Source organism: Hoplias malabaricus, chromosome X1 (genome assembly GCF_029633855.1).
Source record: "Hoplias malabaricus isolate fHopMal1 chromosome X1, fHopMal1.hap1, whole genome shotgun sequence".
Lineage (NCBI taxonomy): Eukaryota > Metazoa > Chordata > Actinopteri > Characiformes > Erythrinidae > Hoplias > Hoplias malabaricus.
The window spans coordinates 786,858-806,347 of NC_089818.1; the positions used below are offsets into that span (position 1 = coordinate 786,858).

General features: G+C 40.8%; 2 protein-coding genes across 4 annotated transcripts; both read left to right on the forward strand.

Annotated features, from left to right (window-relative positions):
- Window positions 1-130: 130 nt before the first annotated feature.
- On the forward strand, window positions 131-8,787 carry LOC136675523 (zinc finger-containing ubiquitin peptidase 1-like). Of its 3 annotated transcripts, none has more exons than XM_066652090.1 (12): window positions 131-251; window positions 2,006-2,525; window positions 3,111-3,212; window positions 3,468-3,527; window positions 3,659-3,766; window positions 4,141-4,250; window positions 5,013-5,181; window positions 5,260-5,454; window positions 5,964-6,126; window positions 6,541-6,704; window positions 7,327-7,547; window positions 8,586-8,787. In XM_066652090.1, exons 1-12 carry the CDS (start codon window positions 207-209, stop codon window positions 8,631-8,633), a joined length of 1,905 nt encoding a protein of 634 aa, XP_066508187.1. In that variant the 5' UTR covers window positions 131-206; the 3' UTR covers window positions 8,634-8,787. The 3 variants fall into 3 exon arrangements, with proteins under 3 accessions (XP_066508187.1, XP_066508188.1, XP_066508189.1); XM_066652091.1 differs by having other exon boundaries at window positions 3,659-3,748; XM_066652092.1 differs by lacking the exon at window positions 131-251 and adding an exon at window positions 995-1,140.
- A 1,373-nt stretch (window positions 8,788-10,160) lies between these two features.
- On the forward strand, window positions 10,161-18,734 carry LOC136675910 (amine sulfotransferase-like). Its single transcript, XM_066652714.1, has 7 exons — window positions 10,161-10,286; window positions 12,602-12,754; window positions 13,428-13,636; window positions 13,808-13,934; window positions 15,977-16,071; window positions 16,397-16,577; window positions 18,206-18,734. The coding sequence occupies exons 1-7, from the start codon at window positions 10,280-10,282 to the stop codon at window positions 18,334-18,336; spliced, it is 903 nt and encodes a 300-aa protein (XP_066508811.1). The 5' UTR covers window positions 10,161-10,279; the 3' UTR covers window positions 18,337-18,734.
- Window positions 18,735-19,490: the final 756 nt, after the last annotated feature.

Sequence of the window (19,490 nt, forward strand, 5' to 3'; positions counted from 1 at the left end):
TTTAAAACGCCTTGCTTTGGACATATAGTTAACTATTTATGTGTATAAGTTTGTTAAAGGAGAAGAAATTGGTGACACACATAGTGAACTACATAGGGTGTATAGAGGAATTTGGGAGTGTCCCATGTCCGCCAGTAGCGCGTCACTTCCTGCCGTTCTCCGCGTTAAGAGAGGATGGATAACGAAAATAAGGAGAGATTCATTTTATGAAAAACACCTGCTGTTACAGTCTGCTTTTTGCAAACGGCTCAGTGAGTATTTAAATGTTTGACATAAGATGGAGGCTTTTATTAAAGCTTTACGTTTTAGTGTATAACGTTAATAACAATTCCACGAGGTGCTGAATCAAACAGCTTTGTTTGAAAACAATCAACATCACACAATTAAAGAGATCCTAGCAGTAAAAACAACCTGTGTCTTTCAGCATTGGATAATTACAGTTTACCCGTAATTCTAACATTTTCATAAAATGTTTTGTTGTTTTTTAAATGATTTATTGTTTTTGTTAATTCTCTCTTTAATTTAAAATTTGGATTTATTAAATTCCTGCCCAAAGTTTTAAGTCTTTTATTTCTTTTAATATAATTATAATGATTTATTTGATGATAATTTTCAAGGAGTTCAGTGACGTTCATGGAAATATTTATTTAAAATCTCCTCACTGACAAAGACTAAACCCCTAAAAACTCATCTCTGTTGATTAGGAATACGTAACTAAAAAACTAATTCCTATAATACCTTTAAAATGGCTTAGACATGGCCTGATTATACACTTTCACCTTTTAAATGAAGATATAATCAGGTATCAAGATACAAACTATCTAGCCACTAACAAGGTAAACTACATTTATAAGTACTGGGTAAAGTACATTTTCCTAAGCCCTCCCAGTTCTGCTCATGTACCACATCCTTTTGTCCCCCGTCAAATATAACAGTTCTCTCACTCTTGTAAAATATGTTTTCCACTGTTCACAGGTAGTTTTATTCTATTAAGTTGGTGGGCAGGGCAGCACAGTGGTGCAGCATGTAGTGTCGCAGTCACACAGCTCCAGGGACCTGGGTTCGATTCCCGGTCTGTGAAGAGTTGGTGTGTTCTCCCCGTGTCCGCCTGGGTTTCCTCCGGGTGCTCCTGTTACATTGGTAGGTTGATTGGCAATTCAAAAGTGACCGTAGGTTTGAGTGTGTGAATGAATGTGTGAGTGTCTGTGTTGCTCTGTGAAGGACTGGCGCCCCCTCCAGGGTGTGTTCCCGCCTTGCGCCCAATGATTCCAGGTAGGCTCTGGACCCACCGCGACCCTGAACTGGATAAGAGTTACAGATAATGAATGAATGAAGTTGGTGGGCACTGTTTTTGTTTTAAAACCACGGACAGTTTAAGCATCTGTTGGTGCAGGTGCTTAACAGGTTTTATTTATTTTTCTTATTTATTGTTACACTTATATAACGCCTTTCTAGACACACAAGGATGCTTTTACAATCAACACTGCTCACAACACAACACTACCATTCCATTCAACACTCAATCCACACACACACTGGTGAGAAGCAGCAGCCAAACACACACAGTGTCCTCTCAGACAGGAACAGCCATCCACCTGGAGGGCTGCATCGGGCACTAGGATTTCACCCAGGATACAGCAATCCATATCTGGGCACACACGCATACAGACATTCATTCACATAAACACTGATTCACTCACACACCAGGACAGTTATTAGAGAAGCCCTGCTAAGGACTGGCACCCTGTCCTACAGTTCAGACGGGGCACCAGACCCTCTGAGACACACTGAATGAATTAATAGCCATTACCTTTATCATTTTTCTATGTCTTTAGTTAGAAAATGGAACGAATAACAGACTTTTAGAAGCCACATTTTTAAAAAGTTCCATAAATGTGTGACGTTCCCAATGTCAGTGCATATTTGTGATCATTAACATGGTTTTTTTTCCATCATCCAGCAGCCCACCAACTAGTTTGTGTCTGTTTCCTTTCTCCTGTTACAGAAGGGTACGATGCCTGTGTGTGATATCTGCTGCCAGGAGCTGGTGTCCGAATCAGACCTGAGGACCCACCTCCTCCTGAGCCACTTGGAACGAGAGATGAACTGTCCTTTCTGCTCACTTTCGGGAGTTTCCTACGATGAGCTGAACTTCCACGTTGCTACAGCTCATCGGGAGAAAGATACGGACTTCCAGGCTCCTAAAGAAAGTGGGCAGAGATGTTCAGTGGATCAGATGGATCTGAATCCCCAAAGATCAGATGGTTTTTGTACTTCTGACCTCACTCCAGCTTGTCCTCAGACCTCAAAACATCAGTTTTCCTCTGTGGTCCATGGGACATCTGCTCCTAACACAGGAGTAGCTCTTACTCAGGGTCAAGGAACCACATCTAGAGCTAAATCCTCACCCCCAGCAGCGTCCACACCTAATGGGACAAGACGTTTAGTCCACACTGAAAAGACTCAGGAAGATCCAGCAGAGCATCGCAAATCAAAACAGAAACGCTTGTCATCCCCTCAGAAAGGTGCCTTCATAAACCAATGTCTTGAAAAATTGCTTTATGTCCAGATTAGGGACAAGACGCTAAAGTTTGCATAGATTTATGAGTTTGGGCTGAATTCCTATCTGTAAAGCAACAATAAAGTCTCTTTTAAAGGTGCATTAAGTTAAAGGAGCACTAGGTAAAGTTGTTACTTTTGCAACTGGCCTCCCCCTACAGTTGCAGAATGTAATTCCCTTTTACAGCACTGCCATGAAACCAAGGTGGACAGAGGAGGGAGGGGGGTGTTTTCCTACCCTCCTCCAAAGCATACTTAGTGCATTTCCTCCAGTGTCGAGCCTGTAGTAGCAACAACAGTGGCTCGGCATCACAATGATTTTGAAGCAGTAAGAATGCAACCTAGTGTTCTTTTAATTTCTTCAGTGCTTCCTTTAGATATTTTACCACTTTTCTGTAATTGTCACCACTAAGTATAGAAATGTATATATTTTCAAGATGAAAATAATGGAATTGCTGATTAATTTGACTGATTTTAAATGAATAGTAATTAAGCTCTAGTCTGTACACGGTGTTTAGAGACATGCGCCTGTTCTGTGTGTTTTGCTGCAGAGAAGATGTTCTCATGTCCCTTCTGCTCTCTGGTTTGTGGTGACTGCTTCGTTCTTCAGGAGCATGTGGAACTGCATCTCCAGGATCAGGAGGCGCCTGAAGGTACAGGCATGTGTGTTCTTTTTGATTTGCAAACCTTTGGAAACTCGGGTAGTTGCATAATTATAATCATAGTATTATTGTCATTATTGTTTGTAATTAACATTAAATACTATTTCCAACACCTTCCCGTTTCTGGGAGGGATTTATAAATGTAGCAGTGTATGTGCAGCTGCTCCAGATCATCTAATTTGTTTAATAAATAAACTTGTACTGTACTTGTACTGAGGACTTCTACTGTTTGTTATATTGTTTAAGGAGCTCTTTCTGAAGCAGGAGCATCAGCACAGCCTTGTTCATCAGTGAGAAGTGACTCAGGTGAGTAAATAATAAGGAACAGATTTATTCCTCTGAGTGGCATGTGGATGAAAACCCCTCCCCACCTGCATTAGGCTCTGTGTGGTCTATGTGCTGATCAACATGAAGGTTTATTTATGATGTATGTTTAGGTTTAAAGCTGTATGAATGTCCACTGTGTTCTCTGAGGTGTACTGACAACAGCTCACTGCAGGAGCATGTGGAGCTACATCTGGACTATGGTACGGCTGCCGCTTCAGGTACACACACACTGACATGTACATCACACGTTAATGTAGATTAAATATAGCTTCTGTTACTCTACAGTTTTGGGAAGGCTTTCCACTATTAGAACATATCTGAGGATTTGATGGCTTTCAGCCAAATAAACATTAGTTAAATCATGAACAGATGAAGAATGATTAGTTCTGGATCTCAAACACCACTCCAGCTCATCACAAACGTATTAGCCGGAGCTAACCGTGCGACGGTAGTGGGGTTTATACCCCTCTGTCCTATGCTTAGTATTGAGAAAAGAGACTAGGTTAGTTGCATAACCATAAACCTGTAAGTTAATTAAATCCTTTGAGCACAGTTGAAAATCAGCCCTGTTTTTTTACTTTTCCTTTTTTAGGGGATATTCCTGGAGATCTGAGGCTGGCCAGACAGCTGCAGGAGGAAGAGGAGAAGAAGAGAAAAGAGGAAGAGGCGAAGAGGGAGGAAAAAGACTTTAAAGAACTGCAGGTCAGCTGCACATCGCAGAAACCAGTGATGAACTATTATGGGATAGTGATCTCTGATATATTTCGTGTTCTCTGTAGATACGTCTGAGGATATCACGCTTTTGTTTTTTTTTACTGGGGAAGAATAACACAGATACAGTGTTTAACCAGAGGTAGACAAATCTTTTGACTGTTAAATTATCACATGAAAATACAATTAAACTTTTCCATTTATGGGGTTTTTTTTTTTTTGCTTTTTAATCATTTCCATCACTGGTGCCCAGTTCATCAATCGCAGTCGACCAATCAGTCTCACTGTGCAGATTGGTGGATTGAACCTCACTTACATTTACACTACATTTAAACAGGCTCAACGTGATTGACTGGTGTGGAATGTGGCCACTGTCCTGTGTAAGACATACAGAATACTGCAGATTATAAGCAGCTGAAATGAGGCTTTAATATTATAAGGGAGTTTAGAGCAAAAACAAACAAAAAAGCAAAATGCAAAGACAAAGTGACCATGTGATTCTCAGGTGAATTCTGGGAGTTGGAGTCCTCCCCAGCAAGTGTGATTTATTTTTATTTTTTTCCCCTTTAATACTGATATTAATATTGAATACAGATGATTTATTTGTTGCGGTAGCTCATGATTTATACTGTGTCCCAGAGACTTAAATATAACTCCTATATTTAGTGTAGGTTTTGCAGACTTCAAAGACATGTCATATGCATTTACAGTCAGAAATTAGTCCACAGCTTGATTGACCGGTGCTCTGTGCAGAAAGTATTCGGTTTGGACGGCAGCGGTGGTTACCGCAAGCAGATTGAGAGAAACATGGAGCGAGCTGTGAGGCGAGGTCAAATGGCACCTGCTGAATTTCACCAAAAACGGGCTGAAGTTATGGAGTCTCTGGCATCTGGAGTGGACGATGGTCAAAGCAGAACCACAGGTCAGTGTAGGACAGAGCAGACGGCAGGGTACATATTTCCTTTATATTATTTTACAAGTGCTTTTCTATTTGTGTCAGGTGTGATGGAGGCTCTGTATGAGTTTTATCAACGTGAGGCACGTGACAGCGCCCACGTGTGGCTGTGTGCTGAAACTGACCACTACGCTGCCTCTGTTGGAGACAAAGGCTGGGGCTGTGGATACAGAAACTTCCAGATGCTTTACTCTTCACTGAGAAGGATGGAGCACTACAGGGCTTTAAACACACTGCCAGGTGCACACTTTCATCATTATCCTTTATAGAACTGTTTTGGTTTCTTGTTTAAATCTGTGTCTGGAAATACAGTTTTGGATACATTTGGGATATTTGCTGTAAGTCTTTTATAGCAGCAATTCTTTATATTACTGATTAATTTGGAGAACGTAAGGCCAGTTAAAGGAGCATTATGTACAATTCTTGCTTTAAAATTATAGCTGCAGAATTGTTGGGATGCTTCACTGACATGTATTAGGGAGAACAGGGCCCCTGTCATTGCTACTCTGGGCTCAGCACTGCTGAAACTGCACTATGTAAATTTTGGAGGAGGGTAGACAAGAATGCAGAAGAGAACCAAGCAAAAATGGATAAAAAAAAAAAGAAAGCTGCTTCTCACTGTGGCTCCCTCACATTTGCGAACAGTGGTTATTTATAGGAACAGGCACCGAAACTAAAACTAAACCATTCCTTCACTGTGTGTATCTGTGTTTTTTTTTTTTCATCTGTCTAAAATCCTCACATTTTAGACTCAGTTCCCAGCATCCCCAGGGTGCAGGCACTTATTGAGGGGTCCTGGGCAGAAGGGATTGACCCCCAGGGAGCATCACATTTCAGCAAGAGACTTCAGGGAACCAGGGCCTGGATTGGAGCCACAGAAATCTACTCCATTCTCACTGCCCTTAGAGTCAAGTGTGTAAATGCATTTTTAATAAAGAATAATATTAACAATATTAACTATACACACATCTGGGTTTGATACATATTTGGACATGTTCCATTTATAAATTTGCATTAAAGGAGCAATTTGTTATTTTCTCCAGTGACCTGGATGTGTCAAAGATTTCATAATAAACCAAAATAAACATGGCCACCCCTATGTTGGGGACCCACTCTGCAGCGCATAAACAAATTCATTAAAGGACTACAACCCAATTAGATACTTCTTTTCATGTAAATTACAGTAGGTGAAAAATAACAAACAACTTTGATCTGTGTGCTATTTTGTGGTGGTAAAATGATTACAATAAGGCATGTTTATTGAAGCATTTTATTTTATTGTGTTTTAACACGTTTTATCCATGTTTTTTATTATTATTCCCTCAGGGCGCGTGTAGTGGATTTCCACCAACCCACTGGCCCTGGGAACACACACCCTCTACTGTTTGATTTTGTGAAAAACTACTTCTCCCTTCAGTCCAGCAGGGGTGCTAGACTTCCACCCAGGGTGGTGAAGACCAATCTTCCACCTGTATACCTCCAGCACCAAGGTACGGCCAGCTAGACTGTGATTATTCAAAATGTTTTCACTCTTTTATCTCTCTCTCTCTCTGTGTGTGTGTGTGTGTGTGTGTGTGTGTGTCTATGTGTGTGTGTACATAGACATACTCTTACTCATAGGAACAGAATGTAATATTTTAACCTTAAACTTACAACTTCAGAATCATTGTGATGCTGTAACAGGGAGAATAAGGCATCTGTTTTTCCTACTTCGAGCTCAGCACTGCTGAAACTGCACTATGTAATTCTTGGAGGAAAGCAGGAAAACACCACCCTCCTCCCTATTTATTTTTTATTAGAGCACTGTAAAATTGTATAACACTAGGGGGAGCCCCAGAAGCATAACATCTAAATCTTACCTAGAGTTTCCTTAAGTGTAGATGGTCATCCAGATTTACCAGGAAAAACTATAAATATTATTAGGCTTTGGTAAACATCATCGATGATGTTCCTGTTTATACTACCAATAACTGTATGACTACTACTACTGCTAATAATAATAATAGTGAACAATAATGTTTAATAACTTAATAAATTAATAGAAATAGAAGGTCTTACGTTAAAATTTAATATCTGTGTTAAAAGAAATAAATCTTCCTAATCGTCCCCCAGGCCACAGCCGGACCATTGTGGGCGTGGAGGAACGTAGGAACGGCAGTGTGTGTTTACTTCTCTTAGATCCAGGATGTCCTTCAGGAGGAATGAAGAAGCTTCTGAACTCAAACACAGCTCCCGCTTCAGTCGGCCGAATGCGGAAATTCCCCGGACACCTCAAACATTCTCAGTACCAGCTCGTCATAGTGGAGGGGGTCTTAACTCCAGAGGAGAAGCAGGTAAAATACACATCAACATAATTATCTTAATGCAGATTATAAATGCTTAGTAGCTTTGAATATTCTGTGTATTTTAGCTATTCCAATCCAGTTCAGCTACAATACAAAAAATACCAAAAAAAGAGAATATCCGTTCATCGCTTATCAGTTCATGAACCCCATTGAGAGGCTGTGACATTAAAACAAGCTCTAGCTGGATTCTGAAAGTAGAGTGGACCCACAAACATTTTAATGACTCCTTGCAGCGTTTGACTGCAGTTGTACCTACCTATGGTGGCAGTAATATGGTTTAGGGAAGCTGTTACTTTTTTTTTTTTCTTTATATTTATTTAATAGAAGGATGATTTATACCTTTTTATATTTTATTTATATTATATATTTTTTATTTCAAGTAATTCAATGATTCCTCCGGGTGCTCCGGTTTCCTCCCACAGTCCAAAAACACACGTTGGTAGGTGGATTGGTGACTCCAAAGTGTCTGTAGGTGTGAGTGTGTGAGTGAATGTGAGTGTGTGTATTGCCCTGTGAAGGGCTGGTGCCCCCTCCAGGGTGTATTCCCGCCTTGCACCCAATGATTCCAGGTAGGCTCTGGACCCACCGCGGCCCTGAACTGGATAAGGGTTACAGATAATGAATGAATGAATTAATGAATGAATAATTCAATGATCTGAAACAGTGGAGTGTGTCGTAACAGAAGAAGCTTTTAGGAAGGAGCACGTTGTTATACTCTATTGTTAAGGGAATAACAACAAGAAATAAATCTATATATGTTCAGTACAGACTCAGCAATCTTAGGCTGAACCACATTGTACATGTAAAACGAAAGAGAAGCGAAGTGAACAAGGCTCAGGGTGCGAGTGATAGATGAAATGGCAGGAGGCTAGAGCAGGGTGGGTCTACACATCTTTACATTTGTGTGCTTGGTCGAATCCCTGATGGAAAAACCTAAGAAAACCGAAAGCCGACTCAATGTATTTTTCCAAATATATTTTATGTTTTTTCACAGAACATTTTGTCTGTTTTTTTTTTTTTTTCCAGACACGAGTCCTCAACTCCAGAACATTACGTGCTGAAAGAATCCCCTGATGTTGCTGGTGGTTTGGAGACTGCATTACATCAGCACTAATATTTAAACAGACTGTGATTTTTCTCTGCATTTTGTGTGTCTCTCTCTCTCTGTGTGTGTGTGTGTGTGTGTGTGTGTGTGTGTGTGTGTGTGTGTGTGTGTGTGTGTGTGTGTGTGTGTGTGTGTGTGTGTGTGTGTGTGTGTGTGTGTGTGTGTGTGTGTGTGTGTGTGTGTGTGTGTGTGTGTGTGTGTGTGTGTGCGCTCATAAGTGAGTGATTTAATCTCTGAAAATAATAAATGTATAATTTTTACTCTATAGTCTAAGTGTTTAATTTGCAATCAGTTCTTTCTTCAAAGTTCAGGAAAACAACATTTTAATTGAATTAAGTTTCTGCCTCTTGCTCCAACTTTCTCACTAAAAACACAACGATCAAACCTAGAGCTGTCGTCAGTACGATGGGGAAGTTTGCAGAATCTTTCCCTACATATTTAACCCCATTAAAATGTTTTCATTGTTACATAATGTTATTGTTTAATCTCTGAGTAGTTTCTGTAATCTTCTGTCTGCCTCCTGTTAAGGAACAGAAACTGTAGCTGTTTTAAGTAAAGTAACTGCTCCATTCATTTATAAAGTAAACATCAAGTCCTGACTAAGCTGTACTAGGGCACTAGGGGTTGACCCAGGATAGAGTGCCAATCCATATCTGGGCACACACATTCACTCATTCACAGACCTCCATTCACTCACACCTTGACAGTTATTAGAGAAGACAATTCCCATGTATTTGGAGTGTTTCATTACCCACCCACCAATCGCCAGACGTTATATGAACGTTGTTTTTTTGGGCTATACCTTGCTGGTCCGTAGTGGCCTTTAGCTCAAAACAGATGATGAAATTTGAGCTGTGTTTGATCTGATTTGGTCCAAATTTATCCAAAGGTAGATGCCGTTTTACCAAAACAATTTACAACCATTTGAAGTTATATTCATATTATACATAATATATATATATATATTTACTTTAATTTACATTTACTGTTCTCTCTGGTTGGTTTATGTTCAGAAGTTCAGTGTCTTCTAAGATGGGACGCATGACTGAGAAGGGGAAAAAATGATCTGTTTGTACAAGGTTGAAGTATAACTTGTCTATAGTTGTTTACTTTTATGCAGTTAGCCATTCTCTGAATTTGGAGATGTATCAATATTACAAACCAATATAAATGTATTTCTGGTGCTGTAAGAGCACACCCCAATCAAGAAGGGCCTTGACTAAGCAGGTCCACCTTTACCCACCATTAGACACCCCTCATCGTAAGAAGAGCAAGTACCTCTGCTGGCCTTCATCTACTCTGGGATTGTGTGTTGTCGGGGTTGCGTAGGATGCAGGTTTGTACAGAATTTGGTGCTTCTGTGTGTGATAAGGAAAAAAATATTTTTGCTGCACTTCAACCAGCTTTTGTAATGCTTCTGTGTGAGTGTGTGTGTGTGTGTGTGTGAGGGGGGGGGGGTTTGAAAGAGAGAAAGACTTGGTCAAATGGGAAGAGAGGGGTGGTGTTGAGAGGAGGAGAGTGTGGGAGAATGAGAGAGAGGTGTCAGGGTGATTGGAATTACACGAGTATCAGTCTTGAATGAACTGAACTGCACGTATAGTCTTCAGTCACAATAATGGCAGGTAAGTGCAAGAAAGAGCTTAAAAGAATATATATATATATATATATATATATATATATATATATATATATATATCTGTGTGTGTGTGTGTATGTCTGTATATATAACATATGTTAATTTAAATTGCTCAAGGTGTTTACATGCCAAGGTTCACTACCAGTTTAATTTTATCAGTTGCTTTAGATTGTATTCAATCCAAGTTTATCTGCTCTGATCCTAAAAAAGACAGACTGCATTTCAGTGTAGATATGCACAAAAGAAATGTCTTTAATATGTATTCCTAATGAGTAAATCTATAACTTTATTTGTCATATGTACATCAATCAGTCAAATCGCTGACGGAAGACTTGAATAACATTTGATTATCAGGTTACAGCAGTATGTGAACAGTACGTTCTGAAATTGCAGTAAAAATGAGTAAGCCAGAGGATCTGTCACTTTTCCAACAAAAGAATTCTGGTTCTAGAACTGGTTCTTCAGGATTCTTGGAACGTTTGTGAAATCCAGCGAACCAGTCCATGTTTTTCATCTATTATATGGGAACAGTGACAGTGGGGTGGGGGTATCCACTGTAACAGCGTGTTCTGATAAATGTATTTAAATGATACAGTTCTATGAACTGTGAGAACAGTGGAGTCCTGTTGACAACAGAAGCAAAAATCACACATGTAGCAATTTCCTGCATGCCACCGAGGAAATATATCATGCTGCAAATGACCCAGTCCAGCTCCATTGCAAGGCAATATTTTATTTGAGGCTCTGAGCTCTTTCTGGAGCATCTTTAGCTCGACATTCCCAGTCTTTGATTCCAACTGGGAACAAACTAGTTCAAGTTGGTGGAAGAATGCTGAACAGTTCTGAATTAGGTAGATGAATGGGAACAAAGGGCTATTAGACAACAACCAAATTTGGGATTTGAAGATTTTGTTACGAGCATTTCCAAAGCAGACAGGTCTTGTGCGGTGTTCTCTGTTTCTAGTGGTTTGTGCCTAATAAATAAATATTGGTCAAAATAAGTAGAAGGGGTGACCTGGTGACCTCAAGGCTCACTGATGTACAAGTGGAGTGTAGGCTAGTAATCGGGTTTGTTGAATCACATTTTCTAGGTCGTCATGTTGAAAAACGTGTGTCATTTTCTAGATAAAAGGATCAGACACCAGAACAGTTTTTTGGGAAACCTGCAAAAGACGTACTGTGATGATGTAGGCAATGTTCTGCTGGGAAACATTGGGTGTCTGCAGTCATGTGAATATTACTTTCACAAATATCACCCGCCTAAAAATTGTTGCAGACTGTACGACTGTTCACGTCAGGTCATCATGGCCTCTTTTAGCAGAATAATGTGGCCCTGTCACACTTCAAAAATTGCTCAGGAATGGATTGAGAGACAAGACAAAGAGTTCAATGTGATGACTTGGGCTGGAAAAACAAGTCTGATCTATGGGGGCCAACAACACGAACACAAATAGAACTAAACTAAACTTTCTGCTGTTCCCGTCTCATATTTCCATAGTTTTTTACAGGAGCAAAAAACATATTTGGACCGTTTCCACTTACCACATCACCGTCAAATGTTCACACAGTAAAACTGGCATTTTCAAATGTATCAATACAAAAAGATTATATCACTGCATGCCAGTGCAGGCTGTAAATAGTTGTACAGTGACATGGTGTCTTTTGTTATCATTTGAATGGATTTGGAACAATGATAATGGGTTTAAAGGGTAAAGTTCAGGTTTCTGGATGTGATCAGGTCTTTATCTGATTTGGCTGAAATGTAATCTTCCGGAATCTTTCATCTGAGAACAATTTGTTAGAGTCAAAGTTGAGCACATTTATTTGTAAGTGAATGATGTTATCAGTGTCAACAACACAGAGCATCTATTTGAGTACACTACCCGTGTACTTCCCACAGAGCATGACTACAGATATTCATAACCTTCACCTGCCAAATGTCTGAGATATAAACTATGAGATTGGGTAGCTTTGACTTTGGGTTTGCTTTGTGGGATACTCTCTACACTTCTCTGTGTCTACACGATAAGTTCAGCATTTAATTTCCTCCTCATAGACAGTTTTTTTATAGTCGTATGTAGTGAAAATGCTGTTATAATCCAACCCCCCCCCCAACCCCCAAAAAAATTACTGTGTAAAGTGTGAATCATTGTACATTACAACAGAATGCAATGGTTTGGAAATCTCATCGACCCATGTTTTATTCACAACAGAACATAGAACTCATATCACGCATGATATCAATATATATATTACGTGTATTGTTTTGATGGTATGTTTTCTGCTGTATGTTTTACACAGAAAATGGAAGTGATGAAAACTTTGAGCACAAACTTGTTCTTCACCGAGGTTTTAACCTCATCTCTGGGACTCATGCTCCTGAGGAGGTCGACCGTATCCTGAACTGGGAGGTTCAAGACTCGGACGTATTTGGTGTCACGTTCCCCAAGTCAGGTATCAGTGAAACTACTACAAAGTGATTTTCTAAAGGTGTATACAAACTATAGTGTGTTATCTGTTTCTGTTTCTGCACATGTGCAAATGTAAAAAATAAATAAATAAATAAATCAGAGAAAGGGAAGATAATTTCTTTTTATGCTTGAAAAAAGTAAGATTTTTGATGTAATTATATAGAAATTCAAATTTCAAGTCAGCACAAAAAAACTTAAGTTTGATTTGAATTAGGGCCGGACAATAATTCGATATCAATATTTACCGCAATATAAAATGTTTCAATAACAATTATATGATTTCTATACACATTTATGATAGTTCAATATACACTACTTACAGCATCGATCACAGGGCACTTATTAAAAATATTAATATTAACAAAGTTCCTTGTTTGTTCCGGACAGTTTGTTGTTTATATCAATATCAGAATTATATCATATCGACTGAAATGTAGGAATATATTGTGATATACATTTTGCCCGTATCATCCAGCCCTAATATGAAAGGATCTGAATTATGTTTAAACGTCAGTTTAGCTCCACCCACTCGCTGAAAATAGGTTAAACAGGTTTTTATGAAGATGGCTTCTTGCATTCTTGAAGGTTTTTCTTGAATACTTTTATTCTGTAAACCCTTAAACGATTCAGTCTGACCTCTGAACCCTCCCCTGCAGGCACAGTCTGGCTCCAACAGATCCTGATTCTGATCGAGGCGAAGGGAGACCCAGCGAAGACGAATGGTCAGCTGAGCTGTGAGCGAGTGCCATGGATTGAGCTCATTGGGGGCAAGGAGAAATTTGTTGCTGAAAGTTCACCCAGACTTCGAGTCACACACCTGTGGCCCAAATTCCTCCCCATCAGCCTCAGACAGGGCACAGGCAAGGTCAGAAATGCATGGAATGAAATGCATGAGCACTGAAGTGGGTCTCCATGAGAGAGAGCAGTCTTTCTATAGAGATTATACACACTGTGCATGTGTAGAATAATATCTGGGTCCCCTGTGAGCATAGCTTTAAAGGCTGTGTTTTTTTTTTTTTCTTTCCTGGTCATAAAGGTCATCTATGTGGCGAGAAACCCGAAGGATGTTCTGGTCTCATACTACCACTTCCACAAATACGCCAAAATGCTGGAGACTCCCAAAGACTTTAATGATTTTTATGAGAAATTCATGGATGGACGAGGTAACTATTGTAATCAACCTTTAAGAGCTGACATGCAAATTATTTTGTTGTAAGTTTTAAAGCATTTTTTGTGTAGTGTATAATTGTAATTCAAAATTTAAACATTCTCCTACATTTGGTGGGCGTCACGTGGTGCAGCAGGTAGTGTCTCTGTCACAGCTCCGTCTGTGTCTGTCTGTGAGGAGTGTGGTGTGTTCTCCCTGTATCTGCGTGGGTTTCCTCCGGGTGACTGTCTGTGAGGAGTGTGGTGTGTTCTCCCTGTGTCTGCGTGGGTTTCCTCCGGGTGACTGTCTGTGAGGAGTGTGGTGTGTTCTCCCTGTGTCTGCGTGGGTTTCCTCCGGGTGACTGTCTGTGAGGAGTGTGGTGTGTTCTCCCTGTATCTGCGTGGGTTTCCTCCGGGTGTCTGTCTGTGAGGAGTGTGGTGTGTTCTCCCTGTATCTGCGTGGGTTTCCTCCGGGTGTCTGTCTGTGAGGAGTGTGGTGTGTTCTCCCTGTATCTGCGTGGGTTTCCTCCGGGTGACTGTCTGTGAGGAGTGTGGTGTGTTCTCCCTGTGTCCGCGTGGGTTTCCTCCGGGTGACTGTCTGTGAGGAGTGTGTGAGTGTGTGTGTGTTGCTCTGTGAAGGACTGGCACCTCCTCCAGGGTGTGTTCCTGCCTTGCTCCCAATGATTCCAGGTAGGCTCTGGACCCACCCTGAACTTTAAAGGGTTACAGACAATGAATGAATGAATGAAAATAGCACAGTATTAAAAATTACCCTTTTCATTTTATTAAAAAAAAAAAACAAACAGAATAAAAGTAAGAATTAATACACTATGTTCACAATCGTTTACATTGAAACCCCAATCTTATCTTAAAACATATATTTGCAGTGCTTTTTCCTGATGGAAAGGGTAATGAATGCAGTGATTAATAAATTCTTGTCACTTGCCGTCTTCAAACTGTTTAATTTTTAGGTTTTGGTTCTTTGTTTGTTTGTTAGGGTTTTATTTTTTTTATTATTAAAATGATAATTGTCTGTCTCAGTATGACGCAACAGTTATCATAAAACAACAAAAAGAGCAAGAGAATGTTTGAATTTAGAATTCCACTCATACGTTCCACAGAAAAAGCTTCAAAACGTAAATGTACACATGCTATATTCTCCCTGAAGCCCCCCAGGATGATGTGATTACAGGTGATGAATGAATTAATGAATGAACAATTTCTAAATGCTGAATAACAAGCCGTACAGTGCCTTGCGAACTTTTCAACCTTTTGCCACATTTCAGGCTTCAAACATAAAGATATCAACAACAAGTGGGACACAATCGTGAAGTGGAATGACATTTATTGGATGTGTCAAACTTTTTAAACAAATAAAAAACTGAAAAGTGGGGCGTGCGATATTATTCCGCCCCTTTACTTTCAGTGCAGTGAACTCAGTGAGGATCTCTGAATGATCCAGTGTTGTCCCAAATGACTGATGATGATAAATAGAATCCAAAATTGGTCAAAATTGATGGGAAGATGGATGGGGCCAAATACAGGACCATTCTGGAAGAAAACTTGTTGGAGTCTGTAAGAGACCTGAGACTGGGACGGAGATTTATCTTCCAACAAGACAATGATCCGAGTCAAAGTCCAGACCTGAATCCAATTGAGAATCTGTGGAAAGAGCTGAAGACTGCTGTTCACAAGCGCTCTCCATCCAACCTCACTGAGCTTGAGCTGGGCAAGAATTTCAGTCTCTCGATGTACAAAACTGAGACATACCCCAAGCAGCTGTAATTGCAGCAAAAGGTGGCGCTACAAAGTATTAACGCAAAGGGTCCGAATAATTTCGCACGCCCCACTTTTCAGTTTTTTATTTGTTAAAAAGGTTCGACACATCCAATACATTTCATTCCACTTCACGATTGTGTCCCACTTGTTGTTGATTCTTCACAAATTTAAATGTTATCTTTATGTAGCAAGGTGCTTGCACAGCTAAGTGGGGAAGTAGTGTTGTCTGCTTAAATACAACATCAAAGGTCATTCTAATTAAAACATTTCTTTCTTTCAGTTTATGGAAGCTGCTGGTTCGAACATGTTACAACCTGGTACTCTCTCAGAAACGAAATGAATTTCCTCTATATCACATACGAAGACATGATCAAGGTCTCAGCTACTACTTTCTCCTCGAACCATTACACTTGACTCATGGGTTTATTATTATTATTATTATTATTATTATTATTATTATTATTAAGACAGATTTGTTTGATCGGTTGATTATTTTCAAGGTTGTGTTTGCTGTAGATGTTTTATAATTAAACATTCCTGTTGTGTATTCTAACCCGCATGTCCGCTTCCACTGCACTAAAGCACAGCATGAACTCTGCTTATCAGATGCTGTGAAATTCATGTGCGATACAGATTCATTCGTTGAGATAAAATCACCTGCTACATTAGTACATAAAAAAACAAATACCTGTTTTTTCAGGACCTGCGGTCAGTGGTGGAGAAGATCTGTGAGTTTCTGGGCAGGAGTTTGAGTGAAAGTGAAATGGAAAACGTGGTGAAACACAGCACTTTTAAAAACATGATCCACAACCAGCAAGCGAACTACTCACTGATCCCCAGCTCCCTGCTGGACCAAGAGCAAGGCAGATTCCTCCGGAAAGGTACAGGACAATCCACAAGTACATTTTAGTGCAGTGCCTGTCAAAAGTTTGGGTACACTTTGTAGGTTCACCTTTGAAGCATAAATAAATAAAGATATCTCACAGATATTTAGAAACAGTAATAAAAGTATTTTATTTGATAAGCGCCTTTCAAGACAAACAAGGACACTACAATTAAGGGTTAAAAGGGGTAAAGTAAAAATAAAAAATAACACTAAATAAGAATAACAATGGGCGGCACGGTGGTGCAGCAGGTAAGTGTCGCAGTCACACAGCTCCAGGAACCTGGAGGTTGTGGGTTCAATTCCCGCTCCAGGTGACTGTCTGTGAGGAGTGTGGTGTGTTCTCTCTGTGTCTGCGTGGGTTTCCTCCGGGTGACTGTCTGTGAGGAGTGTGGTGTGTTCTCCCTGTGTCTGCGTGGGTTTCCTCCGGGTGACTGTCTGTGAGGAGTGTGGTGTGTTCTCTCTGTGTCTGCGTGGGTTTCCTCCGGGTGACTGTCTGTGAGGAGTGTGGTGTGTTCTCCCTGTGTCTGCGTGGGTTTCCTCCGGGTGACTGTCTGTGAGGAGTGTGGTGTGTTCTCCCTGTGTCTGCGTGGTTTCCTCCGGGTGACTGTCTGTGAGGAGTGTGGTGTGTTCTCCCTGTGTCTGCGTGGGTTTCCTCCGGGTGACTGTCTGTGAGGAGTGTGATGTGTTCTCTCTGTGTCTGCGTGGGTTTCCTCCGGGTGACTGTCTGTGAGGAGTGTGGTGTGTTCTCCCTGTGTCTGCGTGGGTTTCCTCCGGGTGACTGTCTGTGAGGAGTGTGGTGTGTTCTCCCTGTGTCTGCGTGGGTTTCCTCCGGGTGACTGTCTGTGAGGAGTGTGGTGTGTTCTCCCTGTGTCCGCGTGGGTTTCCTCCGGGTGACTGTCTGTGAGGAGTGTGGTGTGTTCCCCCTGTGTCAGCATGGGTTTCCTCCGGGTGCTCCGGTTTCCTCCCACACGTTGGTAGGTGGATTTGCCGACTCAAAAGTGTCCGTAGGTGTGAATGTGTGTGTGTGTCTGTGTTGCCCTGTGAAGGACTGGCGCCCCCTCCAGGATGTGTTCCCGCCTTGCCCCCAATGATTCCAGGTAGGCTCTGGACCCACCGTGACCCTGACTTGGATAAGCGGTTACAGATAATGAACGAATGAATGAAGAATAACAATAACAGGAACAAGAAATAGATGCAAATTTTTGATGCTATTTTTCAGCTGAGTAATCAGGATTGTAATAAAAACCTCATGAGTAAAAAATGCTATACAAAGGAAAACATTTCCTATATATTTTTTTACATTTGCTGTTTATAGGCGTGCACCCAATTTTCCACATTTTTATTTGAGGTAGATATATTTGTTAAATTATTTTGTCGCTGCCCCTTCACAATCATGTAACTCCGTGTCTGTGGATGTTTACTTTACTCCATCATCTGAACCCAGAAGCTCTCCTTCACACTGTGTGTAAATCTCAGGATGAATGGACCACTAGAAATGCCCACAAATTTCTTGGGATAAAATATATATATATTTTTTTTAAATCCAATGCTATTAATTTCACCTGCCAGTGGTTTTAATATTGTGGCTGATGAGTGTATACTTGTGTGTTTAATGTGTAATAGGTACAGTGGGGGACTGGAAGAATTACTTTACCGTGGCTCAGAGTGAGAGCTTTGACCGAGTTTTTCAGGAGAAGATGAAGGATGTCCCGCTCTCGTTCGTCTGGGACATCTCTGACCTCGTCAATACATGATTTTCTGCTTTAAAAACCTGCTTATTCTCACCTCTGCATAATCATTAAAACCATAACAATGTATTTTATTATTTAAAGATCAAACAAATTATTTTTATCATCAGAAATTTTTTTTTACATTTTTTAATCATTTTTATTATGACTTACGGGTTGAATGTATCGAACTGTTCTGTAGTCGATGAAAGAGTGTGTGGACTCCATAGTGTGGGTCTCTTTAAGGAGGCGGCCATGTTTAGCTTTAGTGCAGATTCTGTTACATCCACACCTCTAGGTGTCACTTTCTCCAGTGATTGTCTGTTACATAGCTGCAGTTTTAAAATCAGGAGTCTGATGTTTGATTGTTTTTCATTTTTTCTGAATAAAACAAAGTTCTGCTGCTCTTTGTGGAGCTCAGGGTTCTGCTTGTGTATTATATTTTAATGCCTCTTAAACTTTGTAATAACTGATTATTTGTGACTATAAATATTTGAATGTAACAATATTTATCTCAAGGGCGGCATGGTGGAGCAGCAGGTAGGTGTCGCAGTCACACAGCTCCAGGAATTTGGAGGTTGTGGGTTCGATTCCCGCTCCGAGTGACTGTCTGTGAGGAGTGTGGTGTGTTCTCTCTGTGTCTGCGTGGGTTTCCTCTGGGTGACTGTCTGTGAGGAGTGTGGTGTGTTCTCTCTGTGTCTGCGTGGGTTTCCTCTGGGTGACTGTTTGTGAGGAGTGTGGTGTGTTCTCCCTGTATCTGCGTGGGTTTCCTCCGGGTGACTGTCTGTGAGGAGTGTGGTGTGTTCTCTCTGTGTCTGCGTGGGTTTCCTCCGGGTGACTGTCTGTGAGGAGTGTGGTGTGTTCTCTCTGTGTCTGTGTGGGTTTCCTCTGGGTGACTGTCTGTGAGGAGTGTGGTGTGTTCTCCCTGTATCTGCGTGGGTTTCCTCCGGGTGACTGTCTGTGAGGAGTGTGGTGTGTTCTCCCTGTATCTGCGTGGGTTTCCTCCGGGTGACTGTCTGTGAGGAGTGTGGTGTGTTCTCCCTGTATCTGCGTGGGTTTCCTCCGGGTGCTCCTGTTACATTGGTAGGTTGATTGGCAACTCAAAAGTGACCGTAGGTGTATGTGTGAATGAATGTGTGAGTGTGTGTGTTGCCTTGTGAAGGACGGGCGCCCCCTCCAGG

Bases quoted from the DNA above. Each gene is read 5' to 3' on its own strand.
- LOC136675523 (XM_066652090.1), top strand. From the start codon at position 207: ATGAAAAACACCTGCTGTTACAGTCTGCTTTTTGCAAACGGCTCA. The intron at 5,455-5,963 runs GTGCACACTTTC...CTCACATTTTAG, and splicing joins GGCTTTAAACACACTGCCAG to ACTCAGTTCCCAGCATCCCC. The intron at 7,548-8,585 runs GTAAAATACACA...TTTTTTTTCCAG, and splicing joins TAACTCCAGAGGAGAAGCAG to ACACGAGTCCTCAACTCCAG.
- LOC136675910 (XM_066652714.1), top strand. The intron at 13,637-13,807 runs GTCAGAAATGCA...CTGGTCATAAAG, and splicing joins TCAGACAGGGCACAGGCAAG to GTCATCTATGTGGCGAGAAA. The intron at 13,935-15,976 runs GTAACTATTGTA...TCTTTCTTTCAG, and splicing joins GAAATTCATGGATGGACGAG to TTTATGGAAGCTGCTGGTTC.